Here is a 25,341-nt window from a genome sequence, read left to right as displayed (position 1 = left end):
ATAGATAGATAGAGATATATATATATATGTGTGTATGTATGTATGTATGTATGTATGTATATATATATATATATATATATATATATATATGTATATGTATATATGTACACATACCTGTATCTGTTTTATTATTAATATAATAATTTATGCTGCTTTTCTGTTTTTTCTTATAGGAGATATGTCACAATTTGGGAGTATGTTACCTATATTTAAAAGACTTTGCCAAGGTACTTTACTAAATGTACTTTCATGTAGTGAAAACTGAAGTCAATAACAACCATTCAGGATTCAGCTTATGTATTTCCTGTTGATGATGAAAATTATAACAAAATCTAGTTGGTGCCGTGACCACTGGGGCTTCTACTTTTTCTGGCATTGCACTGTTTCTAAGGTGTCCATTTATGAAACTGAGATGAGCAGTGATCCCTCTGATTGCAGCTCATCTCCGATCACTATTGGTTTATGAAACAGAGATGATCGGGGTAGAGAACACGTCCTTTACTGATCATCTCTGCACACGGAGAATCTGTCATTGACTGACACAGAAATGGCCAAGTTATGAAGCTGCGATCTGTGCCAGAATTCACACTCTCAGATTCACCAACCCAGAGGTGGTGAATCGGGAAGAGAAGACCGAATTGGGGGAGAACTGAGGGGGAAGAAGGAAGATTATCGACATCCTTCTTCCTCGATCAGGCCCCCTAACAAAGTAAACATGTCTCCCTGCCATATATATATATATATATATATATAAAGTGTGTGTGTGTATATGTGTATATATATATATATAATGTATGTGTGCATACAGTATATATGTATATTTATGTAGGGGGACTAATTCTTTTATTAACATTAGTGGGTGTCGAATGCATGTGTACTCAGCAGTGATAATCTGTCACTGCTTAAGAAATGGGCACCAGTGATTTTTCTCGTACTGTAATCTTGCTTTGTCTCACGAGATTACAGGCGACCCATTCACTTCTACACAGATCTCGGCCATTCTCCAAAGAAACACTTCTCCTCTGTTCACCTTGTGAGAAATTAAGTTCTCCGCTTCCTAAACAGGGTGCCAGAGGTAATAATTTTCCTCGGAGAACTGCTGAGAAGTGAAATGAGAAAAAAAAATCACAGTTTCATAAACGGACACCTAAATGTGAGCCAGAGCAGTTTGTTAAATGTACTACTTCTTCTGTGAAACTAGCACACGGTTTTAATCAGAATGTTGTTTTTTCTCTGCAGAGTAAGGAGCAGCTGAATCTTGCGCTACAAATGCACAGACAAGAGCTCAGTTCAATGGTCCTTGGAAAGATCCAGTTAACAGAGGGAGATACAGATAACGCTATTCAGACCTATTTGCAGGCACTTCAGTATGTACTTGAAATTGAATGTCTATATATGATATTCAGTCTATAATGCCACATTCCAATGGATTGAAAATGCTAAATGTTTTGCGTGATGCACACTTAACAATATATGATTGATCATAAATTCAGTCATTTCAAAAGACCATTGAGTCTAAAGCGATCGCTTGATTGAGACGACAATAATATCAACCTTACATTTGATCCTTTTTTATTTGTGTATGGCCAGCCCAATTGTTCCCTTTTCAGGGCAAACCGTTTATCAATCAAAGCATCTGTTTAGAGCAGGGATCCTCAAACTACGGCCCTCCAGCAGTTGCGGAACTACACATCCCATGAGGCATTGTAAAACTCTGCCATTCACAGACATGACCAGGCATGATGGGAATTGCAGTTCCTGAACAACTGGAGGGCCATAGTTTGAAGACCCCTAGTTTAGAGTAATACATTTCTTCATGTTACAATTATTTTATTTAAATGATTATTATATTAAACAATTGCATTGTTTAGTGTATGGTTGTCATTAGTCATTCACATAGAAACTGCACAGCATAGTAGGCAGCGATCATAAATTGTTCCAGGAAACCAAAATGCTTGGGAGTGGTGCTTTTTTGGTAAAAAAATGGCTTTTGCATAACTTATAATACTAGAGTCTCTTGTTTATTTTCATAGTTTATCTCCAGAAAGCACAGAGCTGTTAACCACATTAGGGCTGCTGTATTTACAGGTGAGTCCAGCCATATAATCCACCTAATCAACCCAATAATTCCTATCGTCGATCTTGTTGGTCATGATGACATTTTTGAATGAACCCTGTTTGCTGTGTGTGTGTTTGTTTTTTGTTTTTTTTTCATTAAGTTTTAAAGTGTATCTATAGCCAACGTGTTTTTTTTTTTTTTTGTTTTTTTTTTTTAACTTTAGAAGGAGTAGGAGGTAGAACCCCTGTCTTATTATTATTATTATTATTATTATTATTATTACTATTATCATTATTATTATTATTATTACTATTCTTAATAATTTTTTTTTTTATTAAGGAGGTTTTTTTTTTTTTACTTTCTGTTTATTGAGACGCAGCAGGAAGTTAGAGGTAATCTCTCCAAAGTAAGGGGAAATGTCAGATTAGTTGTCACTTTCACAGTTGTCCCCAATAAAGATTTTTCCACCAATATTTCTGCTATGGTGACAACTGTGAAAGGCTGAACAACAAATAAATCAACATCTCAAGATTAGAGCAGTAAAGTACTTTCATGAAAGCCCAGATACTCCTCTTCTTCTTCTTTTTTCTACTACAGAATGGTTTGTATCCGAAAGCATTTGAATATCTTGGGAATGCTTTGACATATGACCCCACCAACTATAAGGTAAGAAAATGTATGCAATTAAAGGCATAGTTCATCTTTACCAAAAATCTGCCTATGCAGGTAGGGGGCGCCTCTAGATAGAAACAAACTGTACAGCTTTGACCAAAATTAAATAATGCTCTTCCTATAGGTTTTAGGCCATTTACATACCTCCTGAAGCCTGACTGGAAAACTCCCAGGGATCGCATCATCCCATCCTGCCTTGTTGCTTAAAGGCCATACACACTATAACATTTTCTGAAGACCTTTTCCTACAGATTTACCTTTTCTATGTAGTGCAAGGGCCTGCCTGATTGCATACAAATTGAAAGTGTTTGGGTTTGACCTCATATTATATGGTTTTGGTAAGTCTAAAGGAAAAAGTCTTCAGAAAATCTTATAGTGTGTATGGCCCATTAGGCTTTTGCTAAAAGAATCCTAGTTCTTACTGTTCACTATCACAGAAGCAAGCTCTTACTTTAATTCAAACCGCCTCATGCGCTTTCTCTCTCCTGATACAGTAGCTCAGAGCTCAGCATTTGTGAGCTCACTCCTGTAATGGTGCAGGAGAACAGTAAGAGCTAGGAGTCTCTTGGGAACATCCTAGCAACAAGGCAGGATGGGATGATGTGATCTCTGGGAGTTTATCTGTCAGAATGTAGGAGGTATATAAATGGCCTACACCTATAGGAAGGCATTGTTCAACTTTGATCAAAGCTGCTCAGTTTGTTTTATCTACAGACACCCCTTCCTGCACAGGCAGCATCTTGGTAAATGTGAACTATGCCTTTAAGCGTTTATTGTATATTTGGCATTAATATTTGTATCTTTTATCCTCTTTCTATATAGTATACAGTAGTTGGGTTGTTGCTATTCACTCACATGCAATATGTTCCCTACACTTTGTGTGCATGTCAATATAACTTTTTTTTCTGAAATAGCAAAGGCAAGTTTAAAATTCATATAATTAAAATGACATGCAGTCACGGGAAGTGCCCGTTGTTTAGTTTGCACTATTAATATTAACTATTAAAAAAAAAAGTTTTTTCTTAAATTGTGAGACAGAATTCCTAACTTTACATTTTTCATTTAAAGGGCATATTAGCAGCTGGCTGTATGATGCAGTCCCATGGTGATTATGATGTGGCTCTTAGCAAGTATCGCGTAGCTGCTGCCAGTGTCCCAGAAAGCTCCCCCTTGTGGAACAATATTGGCATGTGTTTTTATGGAAAGAAGAAGTATGTGGCGGTAAGACTGCCTTACTATACTTATGTAAGGTTTTCGTAGTTTTGATAATATAACTTCTTCTTATTGGATCACAAATTAAAAGAAAAGATAAACGCCTTAAATAGAACTCTAGGCATACAAATACAATGACTTGTTGCGATATTACAAATATGTGCCGGAATGTTATTTGGATTACAATTACAGAGCACTACAGAGTACAAATTTTGAGTTATAGTTGTAACATTTACATTTAATTTATTGTGACTTACACATGTCATATGCTTCCTTTTTCCATGTAATTTTGTTTTTTCTACTGCATGGTGCAGGTTAATATGTTGTGATTAAAAATTGCAAGTTGCTATATTACTTTTTGAAGCTATAAGTGGATATAAAAAGTCCCTGTTAAAATGTCAGGTTTCTGTGCTGTGAATGAGGCAAAGATAAATAATTTCAGAACTGTTTCCACCTATAAACTGTACAACTCAGTTGAACAACAAACTGAAATTTTTTAGGTGGAGGGAAGTAAAAATAATAAACTAAAATAAGATGGTTGTATACGTGTGCACACCCTTAAGCTAATACTTTGTTGAAGCACCTTTTGATTTTATTACAGCACTCAGTCTTTTTGGTATAAGTCTATCAGCATGGCACATCTTGACTTGGCAATATTTGCCCACACGTCTTTGCAAAAACACTCCAAATCTGTCAGATTGCGAGGGCATCTCCTGTGCACAGCCCTCATCAGATCACCCCACAGATTTTCAATCGGATTCAGGTCTGACTCTAGCTGGACCATTCCAAAACATTAATCTTCTTCTGGTGAACCATCCCTTTGTTGATTTGAATGTATGCTTTGGGTCGTTGCCATGCTGAAATGCTGAAAGATGAAGTTACTCTTCATGTTCAGCTTTCTAGTAGAAGCCTGAAGATTTTGTGCCAATATTGACTGCGATTTAGAATTGTTCATAATTAACTAAGGCCCCTGTTCCAGCTGAAGAAAAATAGCCCCAAAGCATGATGCTGCCACCACCATGCTTCACTGAGGGCATGGTGTTCTTTGGTGATGTGGAGTGTTTTTACGCCAAACATATCTTTTGGAATAATGGCCAAAAAGTTCAACCTTGGTCTCATCAGACCATAACACGTTTTCCCACATGCTTCAAATGTGTTTTTGCAAAATTTAGTTGGGCTTGGATGCTGTTTTTCTTTGTAAGAAAAGGCTTCTGTCTTGCCACTCTACCCCATAGCCCAGACTTATGAAGAATAGGGGAGATTGTTGTCACATGTACCGCACAGCCACCTCTTGCCAGATATTCTTGCAGCTCCTTTAATGTTGCTGTAGGCCTCTTGGAAGCCTCCCTGACCAGTTTTCTTCTCGTCTTTTCATCAATTTTGGAGGGGCGTCCAGGTCTTGGTAATGTCACCGTTGTGCCATATTTTCTCCACTCGATGGTGACTGTCTTCACTGTGTTCCATGGTATAGCTAATGCCTTGGAAATTATTTTGTACCCTTCTCCTGACTGATACATTTTAACAATGAGATCCCTCTGATTCTTTCTGCAGACCATGGCTTTTGCTGTAGGATGCGACTAAGAAAATAACAAGAAAGACCTACTATTATTATTATTATTATAATACAGGATTTATATAGCGCCAACAGATTGCGCAGCGCTTTACAGTGTGGGGGAAGACAATAGAACAGCTAAACTTTATTTGGGGTTAATTAGAGGCACTTTAAATGATGGCAGGTGTGTACATGGGTTTAAATGTGATTGCTTAATTCTGAACACAGCTACATCCCAGTTGTAAGAGGGTGTGCACACTTATGCAACCACATTTTTTATTTTACCTCTCCCATCCCCCAAAATATTTCAGTTTGTTTTTCAATTGAGTTGTACAATATATAGATCACATTAAAGGTGGAAAAAGTTCTGAAATTATATATCTTTGTCTAATTTTTTTTACGTCACAGAAGCATGACATCACCCCGGTACCGGCATCCATAGCCGACGGTCGGCTGTCTTGTAATGACAACCGATGCGGCTGAGAAGCCACTCGGCTGTCATTACAGGGAGCGGGAGGGGACGGTCGATCGCTAATATATATATTATATAATAATATATAATAATATTATAATAATATATAATATATATATTATATATAATATATATTAGCGATCGACCGTCCCCTCCCGCTCCCTGTAATGACAGCCGAGCGGCTTATCAGCAAGTAAAACATCTTCAGCAGGTGTGGGAAAAAAATGCTGTATTATAAGAATGATTTCAGATACGGAAGTGTTTATAGATTATTTCTTTATCATACATCACGGGAAACAGAGCAGCCATATTAATTACTATCTGTGTTATACACCACCTATAGGTGAATGGACACTGGCAAACCAAAAAGAGAGGAAGTCCCCCTCTATATAACTCCTCCCATACAGGAAGTACCTCAGTTTTTTTGCCAGTCTCTTGAAGGTGATGGTCATGGTTAGAGAAGCTCTGTATTCTAAGGATATGTTATGGTCCCGGAAAAAAAAATCCTTCAGGATCCAGGGGGCTATGTGATCAGATCCATACAGATAGTGAAATACTAAAATAGATGGTACCTGAGCCTTCGTAAATGGAAGACTATGAGATATTGCCTGTAATGCGATCCCTTTGGACGCTGGACCCTGGAATCCGGATCCGACTCCAAAGGTGATCCAGCAGGATGCTCTACAGGTGCAAGGCAGTGGCACCAAGATTAAGGGGGACCCGATCCTTGAAGGTCCACAAGTGCCGGGACCCGCCGTGATGGGTGAAGGTTACATTCTAGCTATAAGCAGAGTCCTGTGGTGGGATTGGTAAGCAATTAAAAAAAAAAAAAAAAAACCTGTGCACTGTTGCCTAAATAACATTTACAGTATGCCAGGTGCCATGATTTGTGTCTCCACTAGAGGGCAGTGATGTCTAGTTCAGCTGTGGTATGCATACCTCGAATTCCTTACATTTATTTGTCTGGCCTCCCTGAGAAGCTTGGCGGGTGGCAGGATTTTAATTCCCCGCCCGAGGACCTGGTCTCACACACCCGACGCCTTTAGTGACCGTTCTCACCACTGTATATGCGGTCAGGCAAGGGGGAGCATGCGCACGCAGGTAAGAGAACACCTTTCGGTACGGACGTGCACATGGAGCTGGGGGTGTGTCCATGACGCACCATACGTGCATGTGGCATGCCGCGCAGGCGTATTAAAGGGCATAGGCGGCCGCAGCATTTGAGCAAGTGTTCCTGGCAGCGTGGGCAGCGATAAGCTGATTACAGCTTAGCACAAGGTTTGAGTACACTAAAGTGGTACCTCAGGTTTGCTGGCTTGGAGCAATGTCTTCCCGGAAGAGAAGTGGGGAGGGGGGGGGGAGCACAGCAGGAAGGGGTACAAATGTGCCGCCGTCACGATTGGAGGATCCTAGCTGTGCATCCTGTATGTTAACCTCTCCTGCGAGGCCAGAGGTGACTTGCCAATCTCAGCCATTACGGTTGTCAGGCATAGTAGCTACTTCTAGTGCTTCTGTCTCAGCCTACGTCACAAAGTAGGATTTGGCGTCCGCTTTAGCTGGCCTTGAGTGAAAGATAGCTGGCATAATGGCTTCAGTGTCGCAAGGAGGGAGGAAACGCGATGGGCCCGCCCCCCCCCTGTTTAAGTACAGGATTGAGCAGAGGATGTGGAAGAAGTAGCCGTAAATAACCAAGAATAAGGTAAAGCTGAGGGTTCCACTTCTGAGGAGTCAGGATCTGAGGAATCGTTTTTGGACTCCCAATCGCAAAGATTGTTAGTTCAGTCCCTCACTGAAATGGTCCAGTCTGGATTTAGGTTACCTCCTATAGAGATTGCTGAAGTCTTTCTCTTCATTAGGCTCTTTACGCTCTCCACAGAATTCCGCGGCTTTCCCTTTGCACCCACTTTTAGAGCGGATGGTGTGTGCTGATTGGGATCTCCTTGATAAGGTTTTTGTTTCTCCCAAAATGTTTTCTTTGTTGTATCCTATGCAGTGGTAATTTCGTCGACAAAATAATTTCGTCGTCTAAACACTATTTTAGTAGACTAAAATATGACTAAAACAATTTAGATGAGTAAAATACGAGGAAAAACTAAAATGGCATTTTAGTCAAAAGGCTATGACTAAACCTAAATTGAAAATTTACATAAAAATGAACACTACTCTGCTGGCCATTTCTAAATTGGCAACACAATTCCATCCAGAGCCACTAATAATAGCACAATAAAGTTTAAACATGTATTGCACCACCGCATAAGCATAAGTAGGGGGCATCTACTAAGCTGCTGAAAAAAATTAAGAAAAAGGCTTTTCTTATATTTTTTTCCTAATAATGTTGGTAATACATTTAGGTACAATGTGCAGTGACATTACAGCCAATAGAGTTCACAGTTTTTTTTTTTTTTTTTATGAAACTTGGTTTTATTTATAAAGACATTATTCATCACAATTGCTAAATCTGTGTCTGTGGTGCATGTTTAAACTTAATGCCATAAATAATAATATATTATTAGATTTTTACTCCAGGAGTATATAATTAGTTTGGAAATTCTAGAGAAATGTTTAAATAATGCATTACAATTTACCTAAACTCATTCCATTTGTAGTTGACTAAAATGTATAAGATTTTAGTCAACTAAAATGTACTGGAGATTTTAGTAGACTAAAATATGACTAAAACAATTTAGATGACTAAAATACGACTAAAAGTAAAATGGCATTTTATTAAAAAGACTAAGACTAAAACTAAATAAAAATGTGCTTCCAAAATTAACACTGATCCTATGGAGGAAAAATTTACAAAGAAGTGGAGTATCCCAAGAGTTGATGCTGCTATTTCTTCTGTGAATAGAAATGTAACTTGTCCTGTCCCAGGTTTTTAAAGATCCAGCAGATAAGAAATTGAAGTCCTTACTAAAAGCTTATTTTGCTATTGCTGGGGCTGAGGCACAACCAGCAGTTGCAGTTATAGGAGTTTGTCAGTCTTTGAAAGACCGTGTTAAATGTTTAGCTAAGACAGTGTTTCTCAACTCCGGTCCTCAGGGCACACTAACAGGCCAGGTTTGCAAGAAAACTGAAATACATCACAGGTGATATCATTTGCTGCTCAGTGATTGCAGTATTCTAGTCTGCATCTCCCCCAAGGTAATACTTAAAATCTGGCCTGTTAGTGTGCCCTGAGGACCGGAGTTGAGAAACACTGAGCTAAGAGTATACCTGCTCAGGGGGAGTCTGCTGAAGAGTTAGCAGGTTTGCCTCGCGCTTTGTGTTTTACAGTAGATGCCCTTAAGGACTCCATACAGCAGGTGTCTCATTTTGCTCTTCTGTCGGTGTATGTGAATAATCTTGTGGTTAAAATGTTAGTCTGCAGAGTTACCTTGCAAGAAGTTTCTAGCTGGTTTCCCTTTTCATGGGGAATGCCTCTTTGGTGACGATCTGGATAGATATATCCAAAAGATTTCAGGGGAGAAGAGTGCGCTTCTACCAGTTAAAAGGAGGAGTAAACGTCCTTCTTTTAAGGTGTCTTAACACTCCAGTTCCTAGTACTTCTAACTCTAGGCAGTTTTGATGGCCTCAGCCGTCTGGGTCTAGATGCAAACCTCCAGGTCAAGGGCAGACTAAGGCCTGGATCCAGAGGCCTAACAAGCCTAGCTCTAAATCTACCTTATGAAGTAGCGCCCCCACTCAGTCGGGGGGGCTACTACAGTTCTTGGACGCCTGGGAAGAAGTGATTCAAAACAGCTGGGTTGTCCCCACGGTCTCACAGGGGTACAAACTGGAATTCTGGGTGTTTCCTCCCTCTCTCTGTTTTTATAGTCCAACATACCCACAGGTCCGGTAAAGAGAAAATCTTTATTTCAGGCTCTAGACCAGGGATCCTCAAACTACGGCCCTCCAGCTGTTGCGGAACTACACATCCCATGAGGCATTGTAAAGCTCTGACATTCACAGACATGACTAGGCATGATGGGAATTGTAGTTCTTGAAGATCCCTGCTCTAGACCATCTGAAATCACAGTCAGTGAGTACAGAGGTCCCAGCCAACGAGAAATATAGGGGCTTCTACTCAAATTTTTTTTTTTTAGTCCCCAAGCCAAATGGAGACGTGAGACCTATTCTGGATCTAAAAGCCCTGAATCAGGTTCTAAACATTTGTAAGTTTCGAATGGAGGTAATTCGCTCAGTTGTTGCTTCTCTGTGAGGAGGAGAATTTTTGGCATCCATAGACCTCAAAGATGCATATCTACACGTGCCTATTTTCTGGGGCCACCAAATGTTTCTGCGGTTTGCAGTGGGAGACCGCCATTTTCAGTTCGTTCCTTTGCCCTTCCGTTTAGCCATGGCTCCACGAGTGTTCACAGAAACTCTGGCTGCGGTATTGGCAATCCTAGGATCTCAGGGAATAGCGGTTGTAGGATTCCTGGACAATCTTTTACTCCTAGATCAGTCGGCTTCAAGGCTAAGCCAGAATGTGTCCTGGGCAGTTCAGTTTTTAGAACGTCTGGGTTGGATTCTGAACTTGGCAAAGTCAGCGTTACTGCCAGTTGAGGATCTAGAATATTTGGGTCTCCTTGTGGACACAGTGCAGGCAAAGATATTTTTGTCACAAAGAAAGGTCAAGGCCAAGAAGGCTCGTAAGAAGGAAGAAATACCCTTCTGTTCATCTTTGCATGAAATTGCTGGGAAAGATGGTGCCTTCATTCGAAGCAGTTCCATGCCAAACCATTACAGAACAACATTCTGTTGGCCTGGAGCAAGAAGATACAAGCTCTAGATTATCACATGTTTCTGTGACCTAGGATGCGTCAGAGTCTCGCTTGGTGGTTGGTAACCAGGAATTTGGAGAGGGGGGAAGTTCTTTCTACCAGTGGTCTGGAAGGGGGTGATCACGGATGCCAGTATCTCCGGCTGTTGAATGGTTCTGGAGGAAGCCACTGTCCAAGGAAAATGGTGCTTGTTAGAAAGGAGTTTGCCAATCAATATCCTGGAAATTCGAGCAGTTTGCCTGGCTCTAAGGCTCTGGACTACCAGACTACAGGGTTTCCCCATCAGGATCCAATCTGACAATGCCATGACTGTGGCCTACATCAACCACCAGGGAGGCACCAGGAGTCAGCCCAGAAGGAGGTGGGTCACATCCTATCTTGAGTGGAGAAATGTGTGCCATGCTTGTCGGCAGTTTTTATTCCAGGAGTAGAAAACTGGCAGGCGGATTTTCTGAGTTTCTAGCACATTTCCAGGGGAGTAATCTCTACATCCCGAGAACGTTTCCTCAATTTGCTGGCTCTGGGGGGTCCCGGACATAGATCTGTTGGCATCCAGGTTTAACAACAAGTTGCACAGGTTTGTGTCCAGGGCCAGGGGTCCACTGCCAGTAGGAAATTATGCCTTAGTGACTCCCTGGGATCAGTTTTCCCTGAACTATACCTTTCCCCTGGTCTAGCTGCTGCCATGACTTCTGCGCAGGATTCAGGAAGAAGGAAAACCATTAATCCTGATGGGTCTGGCTTGGCCCAGAAGGATTTGGTACGCACAAATTGTAAGATTGGCGGTGGGTAGGCCATGGATCCTCCCACTATATCCAGACCTGCTCTCTCAGGGTCCGATCTTCCATCCTGCTTTACAGTCTCTAGATTTGACATTTTGGCTATTGAAGCCAGGATTTTGAAGCAGGGAATCTCTGGTCCTGCAGTTTTTACTGTGATAAACGCTAGGAAACCAATCTCTAGGAACACCTATTACAGAGACTGGAGGCCTTACATTTCCTGCTGTGAGGCCAGGAAGTGGCATCCCTGTAAATATGTAATCAGGAGAATTCTAGCATTTTTGCAAATGGGGGTAGAAATGAAACTGGCCTTAGGCACGATTAAGGGTCAGATTTCTGCCTTATCGTTATTCTTTCAAAGACCGATTGCTTTGCATTCATTAGTTCGAGCCTTTATACAAGGGGTAATTCGTATGCTTCTGCCAGTTAGGCCACCCTTGGGATTTAAATTTAGTTCTGGAGGTCCTACGGAAGCAACCCTTAGAGCCCATTCGGTATATTCCCTTGGTTCTGCTTTTGACAAGAAAGTTAGTTAGTATTTTTGGATGCAGTAACATCGGCAAGGAGGGTGTCAGAATTAGTGGCTCTTTCTTGTAAAGAGCCATTTTTGATCTTGTACCAGGATAGGGTGGTTTTACATCCACACCCAAGTTTTTTACCCAAGGTGGTGTCCAGTTTTTATTTGAATCAAGAAATCACGCTGCCTTCCTTCTTTCCAAATCCTCAAAGGGCAGAGGAGAAGTTGTTACATTCTCTCAATGTAGTACGGGCATTCAGAGTCTGTTTGAAGATGTCAGCTCAAATTCTGAAGGCCGATTCTTGGCCCCACCCTTTTGGGTAAAGGCACACTCTACCAGAAGAGTAAGTGCCTGATGGACAGTTTGCCGTCAAGCTTCTATGGCTCAGATTTGCAAGGCCGCTACTTGGTCTTCAGTACATATAATGCTGTATCTTGGCCTAGGCCGACTAGGCCTAGGACGGCACTTTGCAGGGGGGCAGCAAAAAAGCTCCCCTACATGAAAAAACAGCCTGCTCCTGAATGAAAATAGTCCCTGCCAAGTTGCACTACACTTTTTTTTAGTGTAGTGCCAGCAGTGGCGTTGCTATGGGGGTGTGGTACCAACCAGGGGGGTGACACCAGTCCGCATGTCTTAACCACTGGTTGTGGTCACCAGCGCTGAGGGGGCCGTCAGCATGTTGACAGGACGGTCTAGATGAATCTGATTGGCCAGCGCCATCGATGTGATGGTGCACTGGTGACCAATCAGAATGCCTCTTCTGCTGAGAGTTACGGATGTAGGTGATGCAGTGGGGTTTTCAGATCCTCGGACTTGTAAAGCGGGGTCCTGCCAGTGGGGGAGCGCAGGGCATTGGAACATAGGGACTGGGGGGGAGGGGAGGGTGTCCAGTGAACTTAGGCTTTAATGTCATGCTGAGATCCAAGGACAGCAGAGGAGGGGAGGGCTGTGCTGTGTACACAGTGGACGATCCTCACTGCTCCCTACCTGGGACCCGCTCTATCACTCCTCCTCATGTGACATTCACACCGCTAACATGATTCTCAGGGGGTTCCTATCTGGGTGACCCAGGATGTGTCCCCCCCCATAGGAAAAGAATGTAGGATGCCTGGCTCAGGGATGTGCTGCCATATTACATGGGCTCTCTTCTGCCTACCAGGAATACCACCCTGTGACCGATCCCTCTCTCCTGGATCTTCCAGGATGTATTCCAGCCTTTGGTGACCTGTTGGGACCTTCCAGGACTGGGAGTGATGGGAAAGTCCTGATCCCTCCCCCCTCCATCATCCTGGAGAAGAGGGAGGACTCAGCACACCAGCAGCCTTCCCCACACCTACTATGACTACGGCTATAGCCAGCTCTCTCATCCGACAGAAGAGACAGGCAAGGGAATCCAACAATGACCGGGTGTGTACCTCCAAGAGACGCAGCAGCCCCCAGCAAGGACGACTGGTCCCTGTGTGAGAGACATGTCCGGGGGTGTTCACTAAAGTCCACTTCTGTAGTGGGGGGGAAGAAGCCTGTCCAAAGAAAACCAGGTCAGTGTGTGACAGCTACCTTCACTCCATACATCTGTTCCCCCCCCCCCCATCCACTCATTCCTCCATCCATAAATCTGTCCATCCTTCCATTCATTCATCCCTACTTCCATCCATCCATTAATCCCTCTATCCATCCATCCCTTCTTCCCTTTCTCCAACAATCTCCATAAAGCTGACCAAAAACTAAAAAAATCAGATTGGACATTCTCTTTTATATTTACCAAAACCATGTAATATAAAGACATAGCTAAACATACATTCACTCTGTATCAAATCAGGCAGGCCCTTGTACTACCCATTTGATGGTAGCTCAAAAGGAGATTGTACAATCAGATTGTAGAGAATATGGCCAACTTAAGGCTCACCATGCATGGTACAAAAGGTGGAGCCTAAAAGAGGAAGGGGTGTGGTTTACATATGGCAGGGCGGGTCTTAAACTGGAAGAGGCATGGCCTTGACAGGGAGGGAGGGGTAATATTTAAATTAGGGGGTGCATGAGTTTAGTGAGGCCTAGGGCAGCACAAAACCTAAAAACACCACTGAGTACATACATTCACTAGATTTTATCAGGTGGATGTTAGAGCCCAAGAGGATACTGCATTTGTTCACAGTGTGCTGCAGGCACCTATGTAGATCTCTAATCTAATGGCATAAGCAGTGCCCCCTCCCCCCTCTTCAAGTGCATTGCTTATGGACATCCCAGATAGTAATTATTATGGCTGCTCTGTGTCCCGTGATGTAAGATAAAGAAAATTGTATTTTTCCCACAGCTTACCTGTAAAATCCTTTTCTTAGAGTATATCATGGGACACAGAGGTCCCTGCCCTCTTGTCTGGGAAGTGTATTACTTGCTACAAAACTGAGGTACTTCCTGTATGGGAGGGGTTGCATAGAGGGGGACTTCTGTCTTTTTGGTTTTCCAGTGTCCATTCACCTGTAGGTGGTATATAACCCAGATAGTAATTATTATGGCTGCTCTGTGTCCGGTGATGTACTTCAGGAAAAGGATTTTACAGGTAAGCTGTAGGAAAAATCAAATTTTTATCAATTAACAAAATGTAAAGAAAATGAAGAAAAAGCAAATCAATATTTGGTGTGACCACCCTTTGCCTTCAAAACAGCATCAGTTCTTCTAGGTACACTTGCACTCAGTTTTTGATGGAACTCCGAAGGTAGGTTGTTCCAAACATCTTGGAGAACTAACCACAGATCTTCTGTGCATGTAGGCTTCCTCAAATCCTTCTGTTTCCTCATGAAATCCCGGACATACTTGATGTTGAGATCAGGGCTCTGTGGGGACCAAACAATCACTTCCAGGACTCCTTGTTCTTCTTTATCCTGAAGATAGTTCATAATGTTTGGGGTCGTTGTCCTGCTGCAGCATAAATTTGGGTTCAATCACACACCTCCAAGAAGGTATGACACGGTGGATAAGTATCTGCTTGTATTTCTCAGCGTTATGGACGCCATTGATCCTGACCAAATCTCCAATTCCATTTGCAGGAATGCAGCCCTAAATTTGCAAGGAATTTGCTGCTGCCTGTAGACATTCATCGTTGTACCGCCTTTCGCAAAAAAAAAAAAATGCCTCCTGCTACAGCAAAATATTTCAAATTTTCACATCAATCAGTCAAAAGCACCTGCTGCCATTTTTCTGCACCCCAGTTCCTATGTTTTCATGCATAGGACATGGAAACATGATCAAACCACTCAACTATGCACAGAAAAATTTGAGGCAGCCTACATCCACAGAAAATTTGTGGTTAGTTCTCCAAGCTGTTTGTAACAACCTACCTGGTGAGTTCCTTCAAAGACTGTGTGCAAGTGTACCAAGAAGAACTGAAGAATTGATGATGTTTTGAAGGCAAAGAGTGGTCACACCATATAGTGATATTAATTTGGATTTCTCATCTGTTCATTTACTGTACATTTTGTTAATTGATGAAAATAAACTATTAACAGTTCTATTGCTAAAAGCATTTTTAATTTACAGCATTTTTTATCACCTGCCTAAGACTTTTGCACAGTACTGTGTATATACTGTGTGAGGTCATCACTAGAGGGTATTGATGGTGATTGGGACTTTAGGTTTATTGGTCTGTTCACTTCTATGTGAGGCTAACCTCACACTAGCCCGCACTGTGCGTCCTGAATCGCGTTGCTCTTGCGAAATGCGCAGGGCTGCCTTCTTTCTGAATGGCATCCCTACACATCTCAGCCCGCAGCAGTTTTCCTGCGGCCATGTTTTGTTTTCGCTATTTACGCGGCACAGCAGCCCATGCATGGGCCTGTACTAGTGTGAACCGAGCTTTATAGTGCTTTGAGAAAGATGGGCTGAGCTTCATTAAAACGTTAATAAAAAAAACAAAAAAAACCAGGGCTATTTTGATCTACCTCCTCTGCCAGACCCCTGAGTGTCTTTATACTAGATAGATAGATATATTCCTTCATCCGCACAAACAAGGTTGCTGATTGAATCCTCTCTGCTGCAGCTCCTGGTTAGCAAAAGTTTTCCAAAGCATGGATTCAAATTCAGCCGATCCCTGCTGAGTCAAACTTGGATTCCTCTATAGCAAACTTAAGGCGGAGCACCACCCAAAAGGGGAATCTCTGTTTGTTTGCTTCCTACCTCCCCCCCCACAGTGGGCACATTTCGGTGGGAGCGGATACCTGTCATAACCAGGTACTGGCTCCCACTTCCGGATAATATTGCCCACTGCCTTCTAAGGTACACACAGATCCCAGAAGACAGCGGAACCATTCAGAAAGAGCAGCGGGATTCGTGCATGTGCAGTAGGAAACAGGCTGTGAAGCCCCAAGGCTTCACTTCCTGTTTCCCTTAATGAAGATGCCAGCTCCAGCTGGAGCCGATGGATACATTGGCTTGGGGTGCTGACATCATAGGATCCCTGGACAGGTAAGTGCCCTCATATTAAAAGTCAGCAGCTCTTGCTCCTCCACCACAATAGCTTTCCACGTTCGTCCTACCGGAAATAGATTCTGCCGCTCCTGTTCATGGCCGCCAAGAGTTGCATCCCTCTTCTCTGGAAACAGTCACAGTACCCCACAGTGGCCATGTGGTGGAGAAAAGTAGCAAATATTAATGAAATGGAAGACCTGGTGGCGGCTGAACGGGGCTCACGAGAAAAGTTCCTCAAGCGATGGTACTACTGGCAAGAGTTTAGCTTCTCCGCTGAATACAAAGATCTGATCGCTTAACTGGTTGTCAGCGTTCAGGTTGGCCATCTCCCCCCCCCCCCCTATTTTTCCACCCTTACCCTCCCCTTCTCCCCACTCTTTACCCCCCCCTACTGCTTTCTCCTCTCCTCTCCCTTCTCTTCTTTCTGCTCTTCCCCCTTCTAGAAAACTACCCTCCCCCTGGGCATTTATACACTTCATATACGGAGTTGAATGCGGGGCAGTCGGATTGTCAGCTTAGTTCCTCCTCACCTTAACAGACCGGCCATTTGAGAGATGCCGGTGGAGGGGAGGCCCTGTCTGGGAGTTCTGCGCCCCGCAGCCCACTTTTGAACTTCCGTATACTGTTATCGCGGTTCGAATATATGTCCCCCAGGTGTTTTTGTTCCATGATTTGCTGCATGTTTATCTATTGTATTTGGACGTCTACCAATGTGCTCTGTTGTATTATATTGTATATGTATATTTTCCTTTCTCAATAAACATTGAATTTATAAAAAAAAAAAAAAAGTCAGCAGCTAAAGTATTTGTAGCTGCTGACTTTTACTTTTTTCCCCGCAGGCTGGAACTCCTCTTTAAAGTGGAACTTAAGGCTGAAAGAAAATTGTGAACAGGCAGTTTTTTTTTATTGCAAAAGAGACATGCAATTACCTGCCTGTTTGCAATCCTTTGCCAAATGTACACAGAGCTGTGCATGCAATACAATACAATGCCGGGATAAATGACTTCTGCTCATGCACAGAAATGGCGCCATCCTGCACCTGCCAATCAAAATGGCCGAATACTGGCACCCATGCAAAACCGCTGAGGAGATGCCAATGAGGGTCTTCACAAGCATTGGACTGTTGGAGAATAGGCCAGTATCCCTGACTTTACCTCTGCTTTAAGAAGTCCAATAATCCACAGTCCGTGTGCTGCTTACAATTTTCCACTGTTCAGTGCAAAACCCTGTGCTCTCTTATTTCATAGGATCTCTTTGCCACTGTGCAGTCGAAATATATTAACTACATAAATCCCACACCCTGTGCAAATAGAAAACTCAATGGAACACAATGACCTATTCCTAAAAAAGCTGTGACAGTGCTCATGTCATATCCTCCGTGGTACCATTTACATATGCTCAAATCCCCCTCTCACAGTCATGCCAACAAATAAGAAACTTTGATAGTGTAAAATCTTCTTAAAACATTTATTAGGTATAATTTGATCATACAGTGATTTACAAAATATAAAAACTGGTCAAGTGAGCGTTTCAGTAACTGCTTCTTCCTTATGCGGAAATTGTCTAGCTGATAGCTCAAAGGAAATGTGCAAGTATTTCAGAGATTATCACCAACTGTAGTGTAAGTTGAGTAAGCCTGTTGTAACAGCATTTCTAGGACCGGGAAAAAAAGGGTAACTGATAAAACCTAAACTGCTTGAAAAGTATTGTTGCCTATGGTAACCATTCAATATGTTGCTTTTAACTTCATACCTGTTGTTACCTGCATTGAAATAGCGACATTGTATTCTTCCCTTTTTTTCTTTTTTTTTGTTTTTTTTTTACATATTATTTTTAGGTAAGTAAGCCATGAAAAGGTAGTTTCAGTAAGATATCATGCTGAATTTTGATTGGTAGACTATGAACATCAAACCCTGCATTTCTTTTACTCTATTTACTAAAAGTAATCCACAGAGAGACAGAGCTTTGCTTGTAGCTCAGTGTGTGAATTCATTCAGTATGGTGCAGTCAGGAAGTTGCTGCGGTTGCTTTTTATTCACTCATCTCTGATTTTGATGTTGCATTTTCAGGCCATCAGCTGTCTGAAGCGTGCACTTTACTTTTCCCCATTTGATTGGCGGGTTCTCTATAACCTGGGGCTGGTTCATCTCAGTATGCAGCAATATGCCTCAGCCTTTCACTTCCTTAGTGCAGCTATATCCCTACATCATGGAAATGCTACCCTTTACATGCTGTTGGCAGGTGAGCAACAATCAGTATGTCACCCTTTGCATCACTGTGGTACCCAGATCAGTATTTGCTTTTATGCTTACTCTATATCTTCTCTATTTTAAGTGGCACTCACATACCTGGATGACACAGAGAATGCCAAGAACTCGTATCAGCAGGCGGCCAGTCTCGATCAGTGAGTGAACATTATGTCACGTGTCTTGTGAAAGGATTTACTGATAAGTAGAACTCTTAATGAAGTCTGTTTAGGTTGTAAACTATGCCATTTAGAATTATACTTGTAAACTTTCCATTTTAGGGCACTTATAAATGTTCCTTCCATCCAAACCACCACTTTCAAAGCAACTTAGCAAGTGCAGACCTTTGCCACGTTCACATTCACACTGGCATCCTCAAACCTGCATTTAGAGGACATTTGTAAACGCATATAAATGTATGTAATGATTTTTTAATATTGCATTTACCTGCATTTAGGTCTGGATAGTTCTGGTGCATTTGAAGAAAATGGAATTCTGTGCGTCCAGGATCCAATTGGACATTTTAAATGCAGCTAAACACATGTAAACCTGGCTAAACCTGTTTTAAAGCAGGAACGTCTGAACCCAGGAAAAAGTGATCTGGGAGGCATTAAAGTTGTTTATGCCTTCCAGTTAACTTATAATTTATAAATGAGTAATTTAATAAAAGACTATAGTCTCTTTCCTGTAAGGCCTCATGCACACTGGGCGTTTAGCCTCTGTGCATGATCCCAGGGTTTTGGTGTGGGTGGAAGGCAATACTCTGAGAGGCACCTGGGCTTCTGACACTTCTACAGACTGATCCACATGGTGTTTATATTGACAGTATAGCAATATCAAAAGTGTTGTCACTGCACTTCCTGTCAGTATATATAGACAGACAGAGCTATTTACAGCTCTGTCCAATCTTTCCCTGCAGCATGTGAGTGCTTCTGTAGTGATTCGTTGCTGGTTGATTGCAACATACGTGTGTGTGTGTGTGTGTGTGTGTGTGTGTGTGTGTGTGTGTCAAGACCTCCCACGAGGGGTAAAAAAAAAAAAAAAATCTATATATGTGCATGTGTTAGTGAAGTACGTAGTTTGTTTGGACCAGCTTGTTCCTAATGAACTATTTAAACTTCACTAAAGCACAGAGATCAGCTTTAGGCCCCTTTCACACAGGGCGGATCCGTTTTGATCCCCGCTGAGCAGGCAGATGACCGTTCCATCATCTGTTCACTGTGCAGAGACAGACCTGTCAGAGTCCACCTCTATGGGGGGGATCGGATGAAAATGGATAGCCTGTCCGTTTTTCATCTGATCCCATCCGATCGGACCCACTGGACGGATGATGAACCTATCGCCATCCATCTGTTTTCAGTGGATCTTGTCAGATCGGGTTCCAGGCGGGTCTGCTGACATCCGCCTCCCCATTGAGGAGAATGGGTGGCCTGATCTGTTCCGCCTGAAAAACGGACAGACGGACCCGATTTGTCCGATCCTGTGAAAGGGGCAACATAATTGGCATTTATAGACCACTCTACACAAAAAAAATCCCAATGTGAAACTTACTTTAGAATTAAACTAAAGTTCCTGCCTACAAATATATATTTTTTGTTTTTGCATTATCTGGACATCTGCCATTTGTTTGATTTCTGCCTTTTCTTTCTATCATGTTAATACTGCGCCACACTTCCTCTCTTTGTTACATGGTTTTCCTTCTCTCAGGACAGACCCTCTCGTAAATCTGAACTTTTCAGTTTTGCTGTACAATCAAGGAGATAAGAAGGGGGCACTGAGTCAATACCAGGAACTAGAGCGCAAAGTCAACAGTTTGAGAGATACTGGGACAGAGTTTGATCCAGAGGTAAAAATAGAGACATCCAACATTATGGTTGTGGCATAATAAACACTAGAACCTGTTTATATGACAGTAAGAGGATCTAAATATATGATGACAGGGTGCCCAAACTTTTGCAGGCGCCATTTTTTTGTTTTCTGTTATTTTGAAAGTGTAAATGATGGAAATAAAATCTAACTTTTGTTGATATATTCTAAGAATGTCTAATCTGTAATTTGATGCCTTTTGGAGATTTTTCCATCTTTCCTTGGCTTCTTTATGCACATTAATACAAATTTTTACCTGGGGTGCCCAAACTTTCGATCCCCACTGTATATCAAACACAAGTAAAATAAACAGAAACTGCTAACATCAGAAATTCACTCACGAAATCCGAACTAAATGCAGTAAAGATATATAAACCTAAAAGTGATGTGGCTCTACCCAATAATATGTAATCTCATTTAGTAGACCATGAATCTCATAATGCACTGACTCAGATATATAGTGGATATAAAAAGTCTACACGCCCCTGTTAAAATGTCAGGTTTCTGTGATGTAAAAAAATTAAAGATAAATCATTTCAGAACTTTTTTTTTTACCTTTTTAATTTGACCTATAAAATGTACAAGTTAAAAAACAAACTGAAATCTTTTAGGAGGGAGGAGTAAAAAAAAACTAAAATAATGTCATGGCATAAATGTGCACACCCTCTTATAACTGGGGATGTAGCTGTGTTCAGAATAAACAATAACATTCAAACTCACGTTAAATAGGGGTCAGTACACACCTGCCATCATTTAAAGTTACTCTGATTAACCCCAAATAAAGTTCAGCTGTTCTAGTAGGTCTTTCCTGACAATTTCTTAGTTGCATCCTACAGGAAAAGCCATGGTCCGCAGAGGGCTTCCAACACATAAGAGGGATCTCATTGTTAAAATGTATCAGTTAGGAGGAGGGTAAAAAAGAATTTACAAGGCATTAGATATACCATGGAACACACTGAAGGCAGTCATCATCAAGTGGAGAAAACATGGCACAACAGTGACATTACCAAAAACTGGATATCCCTCCAAAATGTATGAAAAGACGAGAAGAAAACTGGCTAGGGAGGCTGCCAAGATGCCTACAGCAACAATTAAAGGAGCTGTAGAATATCTGGCAAGTACTGGCTGTGTAGCACATGTGACAGCAATCCCCGGTATTCTTCATATGTCTGGGCTATGGGGTAGATTGGCAAGAAGAAAGCCTTTACTTACGAAGAAAAACATCCAAGTCCAGCTAAATTTTGCAAAAACACATCTGAAGTCTCCCAAAAGCATGTGGAAAACTGTTTTTTTGTGGTCTAATGAGACCAAGGTTGAACTTTTTGGCCATAATTCCAAATGATATGTTTGGCGCAAAAACAACACTGCACATCACCAAAAGATCACCATACCCACAGTGAAGCATGATGGTGGCAGCATCATGCTTTGGGACTGTTTTTCTTCAGCTGGAACAGGGGCCTTAGTCTCGATAGAGGGAATTATGAACAGTTCCAAATACCAGTCAATATTGGCACAAAACCTTCAGGCTTCTGCGAGAAAGCTAACCATAAAGAGGAACTTCATTTTTCAGCATGACAACGACCCAAAGCATACATCCAAATCAACGAAGGAATGGCTTCACCAGAAAAAGAATAAAGTTTTGGAATGGCCCAGACCTGAATCTGATTGAAAATCTGTGGGGCGGTCTGAAGAGGGCTGTGCACAGGAGATGCCCTCGCAATCTGACAGATTTGTAGTGTTTTTGCAAAGAGTGGGCAAATATTGCCAAGTCAAGATGTGCTGATAGACTAGTACCCAAAAAGACTGATTGCTGTAATAAAATCAAAAGGTGCTTTAACAAAGAATTAGTTTAAGTAGTTTAAGGGTGGGCACACTTATGCAACCATATTATTTTAGTTTTTTTTTTTTAGTTTTACTTCCCACCACCTAAAAGATTTATTCTGCTGAATGACATCACTACTCCTGCCGTGAAGTTTGAGGATGAATTGCTCCATGTTTTCTGCAGCTACATAGATCAGCGTGGGCCTGTTTTTTAAAGCTCATATACAGTTAGGATACAGGTTCACTTACGTTCCTCCAGTGATTTACTTCCCTGGCTTTTCACACTTGAGTTATGAGTTGGGTCCATTGACTTCAGCTGAAATCCTGTAATATGAAAAACCCATTTGGGATGGTTTGTTAGAGGAGCATGGTTACCAATTAGCTTAAGAAAAAATAATTTTAATTATAAAAAGTAACTAATCAACCTGTTAGAAGAACACTTAGGAATACATGTGCTATTGGTTTGGAAAGTCTTTGAAAGTTTTTCATGGCCTTTTTCTGACTCTTTAGATGGTGGACATGGCTCAGAAGTTAGGGGCAGCCCTGCAGGTTGGTGAGAGTCTTGTGTGGACGAAACAGTCTAAAGACCAAAAAGCTAAGCAGAAAGCAGTAGTGAAAGGACCAGGAACAGAACAGACTCCGCTGGGGTCAAATCAGGCTCTGGGCAGAGCAATGTCTTCTGCTGCTGGATACAGTAAGGCTGCCCTTCCAGCAGGTAAAACACTCAGAAAAGAATCTGAACCCTTTACTCTCAGCACAGCTAAAATTAAAATCCATAATGTACATTTCTTTTAGGTTCCAATGCACCTGTCTCCAAACCTCCATCCCTACCACTGGAGCCCGAGGACCCTACAAGCTCAGGTTCTGCAACAGACTTCAAGAGGGGTGCCAGCTAATTATAATTTATATGTGATTCTTCTGCTTAATTAGATCATCTTAAAAAAGATCTCTATGCTTTTATAAGATGATGCTGAACCTAACTGATTTTAGATCTGTTACAATGTTGAGTATATGTACAGATTACACTGCCTTTATGGGTGGTAGAAAACTATACATTGTAGGGATCTGACCGATATCATTTTTTCAGAGCCGATACCGATTTTCTGCCCACCCTTCAGGCTGATAGCCAATCTTAGGTGCCAGTATTCTGCACATTTAAAGTTTTTTTTATTTTTACATTGTTCTTTCACATTTTTTTTTTATCACTTTTATTGCTGTCACAATAAATATAATAATGTAAACATCCCTTGTGACAGTAAGAGTCCATTCAGACTAGCGCGACTTGGTCGCCTGACAATTCGCGGTCGGACGTTCGCCATTGAGTAGTACAGGACCCGTTCTAATAGGAGCGACACAAGTCGCTCCGACTTAGAAAAAGGGTCCTGTACTACTATGGGGCGACCTGGAGGCGACTTGCATTGACTTCCATTATATGAAGTCCGTGCAAGTCGCGCCGAAGTCGCGGTGCACACAGGTCGCCCCACAAAGTCGTGTCACGCCAGTCTGAATGGGCTGTTATAGGCAGTGACAGATTGTGTTTATGAAGGGATCTGGGGTCTGTAAGACCTCAAACCCCTTCTCTGCATTTAAAAGCATTCAAACGCCAAATTTGGCTGTTTTGAATACTTACATTTTTTTAAACTCTTGGCGGTACAACCACTTGAAGCAATATTGGCAAGTTTGTGGTGGATACTGATACTTCAAAAAAAGTGAATATCGGCCAATCCCTAATACATTGTGTATATATATATATATATATATATATATATATATATATATATATATATATAGACACAATAAGTCATTTAGATGGTATTTATGTTTTATTTATGTCATTTTGTAAACTTCTTCAAAACAGGCCTTCCATGCCAACTGCTTTTTTTTATTTTAGCAGCACCCTGACCCCAACCCACCCCAGCACAAAAACTATAAGTAAACTGTATAAAAAAACAAATATAAATATATATATATATATATATATATTATATATATATATATATATATATATATATTGGTGATGTCAGATCTGGGAGATCCAAATCTTATAAGAGTACAATCTAATGGTAATTTGAGCTCCCAGCTCAATATAATAATAGTAAAATATATAAATATAATAAAATGTTTTATTTTTTGGGGGGGAGGCAGCAAACTGTTTGCAGATGAGCTTTTAAAGCCATTTGTGCTAGGACACGGGGGAGGGGGCGTTTGGCATGGAAGGCCTGCTTTAAATTAATCTATTGCGTTGTATTCGTGGTAGAGATAATGATTTGCCTTGTACACCCCGGTCGATGCAGATCATTTACCCAGATACAGCAGACTTTTTTTTTTTTTACTATTTTCTGTATATTTAAAATAAAAATGTTATAAAGTAGCAGAGGCAATTGACTATTGTTGCCTGTGGTCTCCCTGCAGTTGATATTTCCCCATTACTGACTTAGCATGCATGACTTACCTGTATGGTTTCTCTGCGTAAAGGCGGGCATTTTGGTAGAGGCAGGGCTATGCTTCCTCATGTAGAAATGTGAAGCCGCACTCAGATGATTGAAATCAAATGAAGTGTCTTTATTCTTCAAAAGTATCCAGGACAAACAGACAGTGTGAGGAACAGAATATGTCCAAGGTAGACGCGTTTCACGGCTCGAATGGCCGCTTACTCATTACCACGGTGTGGGATAGCGGAAATTGGTCAATATTTAAAGGTGGTCACCAGGAAATTGATTGTTGTAGCTCTGCACAACTGCATATCATTAAATAATCAAGCATATTGAACATCCAATTTCTCTGCGATCCAACACCGAGGACATGGCAAAAAACACACATGAAACAACTTAACAAAATATGTGTAAAACAAAATTGAGAACGATACATTCAAGTGAGTATACAAATGAATGTAATAGTAAAAACAACAGAGTTTAGC

The 25,341-nt window shown here is 41.5% G+C and overlaps 1 protein-coding gene across 1 annotated transcript in view; it reads left to right on the top strand.

The window, feature by feature from the left end:
* The window catches only part of BBS4 (Bardet-Biedl syndrome 4), a 48,389-nt gene extending 24,911 nt beyond the window's left edge, over positions 1-23,478 (top strand). Inside the window, exons 7-16 of the mRNA XM_082257128.1 lie at positions 174-227; positions 1,240-1,367; positions 2,034-2,088; positions 2,657-2,725; positions 3,800-3,952; positions 18,561-18,732; positions 18,826-18,895; positions 20,445-20,583; positions 22,935-23,139; positions 23,220-23,478. Coding sequence (XP_082113254.1) covers positions 174-227; positions 1,240-1,367; positions 2,034-2,088; positions 2,657-2,725; positions 3,800-3,952; positions 18,561-18,732; positions 18,826-18,895; positions 20,445-20,583; positions 22,935-23,139; positions 23,220-23,320 — 1,146 coding nt within the window. The 3' untranslated portion in view covers positions 23,321-23,478. The remainder of the gene's footprint in view (positions 1-173; positions 228-1,239; positions 1,368-2,033; positions 2,089-2,656; positions 2,726-3,799; positions 3,953-18,560; positions 18,733-18,825; positions 18,896-20,444; positions 20,584-22,934; positions 23,140-23,219) is intronic.
* The last annotated feature ends 1,863 nt before the right edge of the window (positions 23,479-25,341 follow it).

Source organism: Pelophylax lessonae, assembly GCF_965119305.1.
Source record: "Pelophylax lessonae genome assembly, chromosome: 4".
NCBI classification, from domain to species: Eukaryota; Metazoa; Chordata; class Amphibia; order Anura; family Ranidae; genus Pelophylax; species Pelophylax lessonae.
This window is presented reverse-complemented; position numbering and strand designations above follow the sequence as displayed.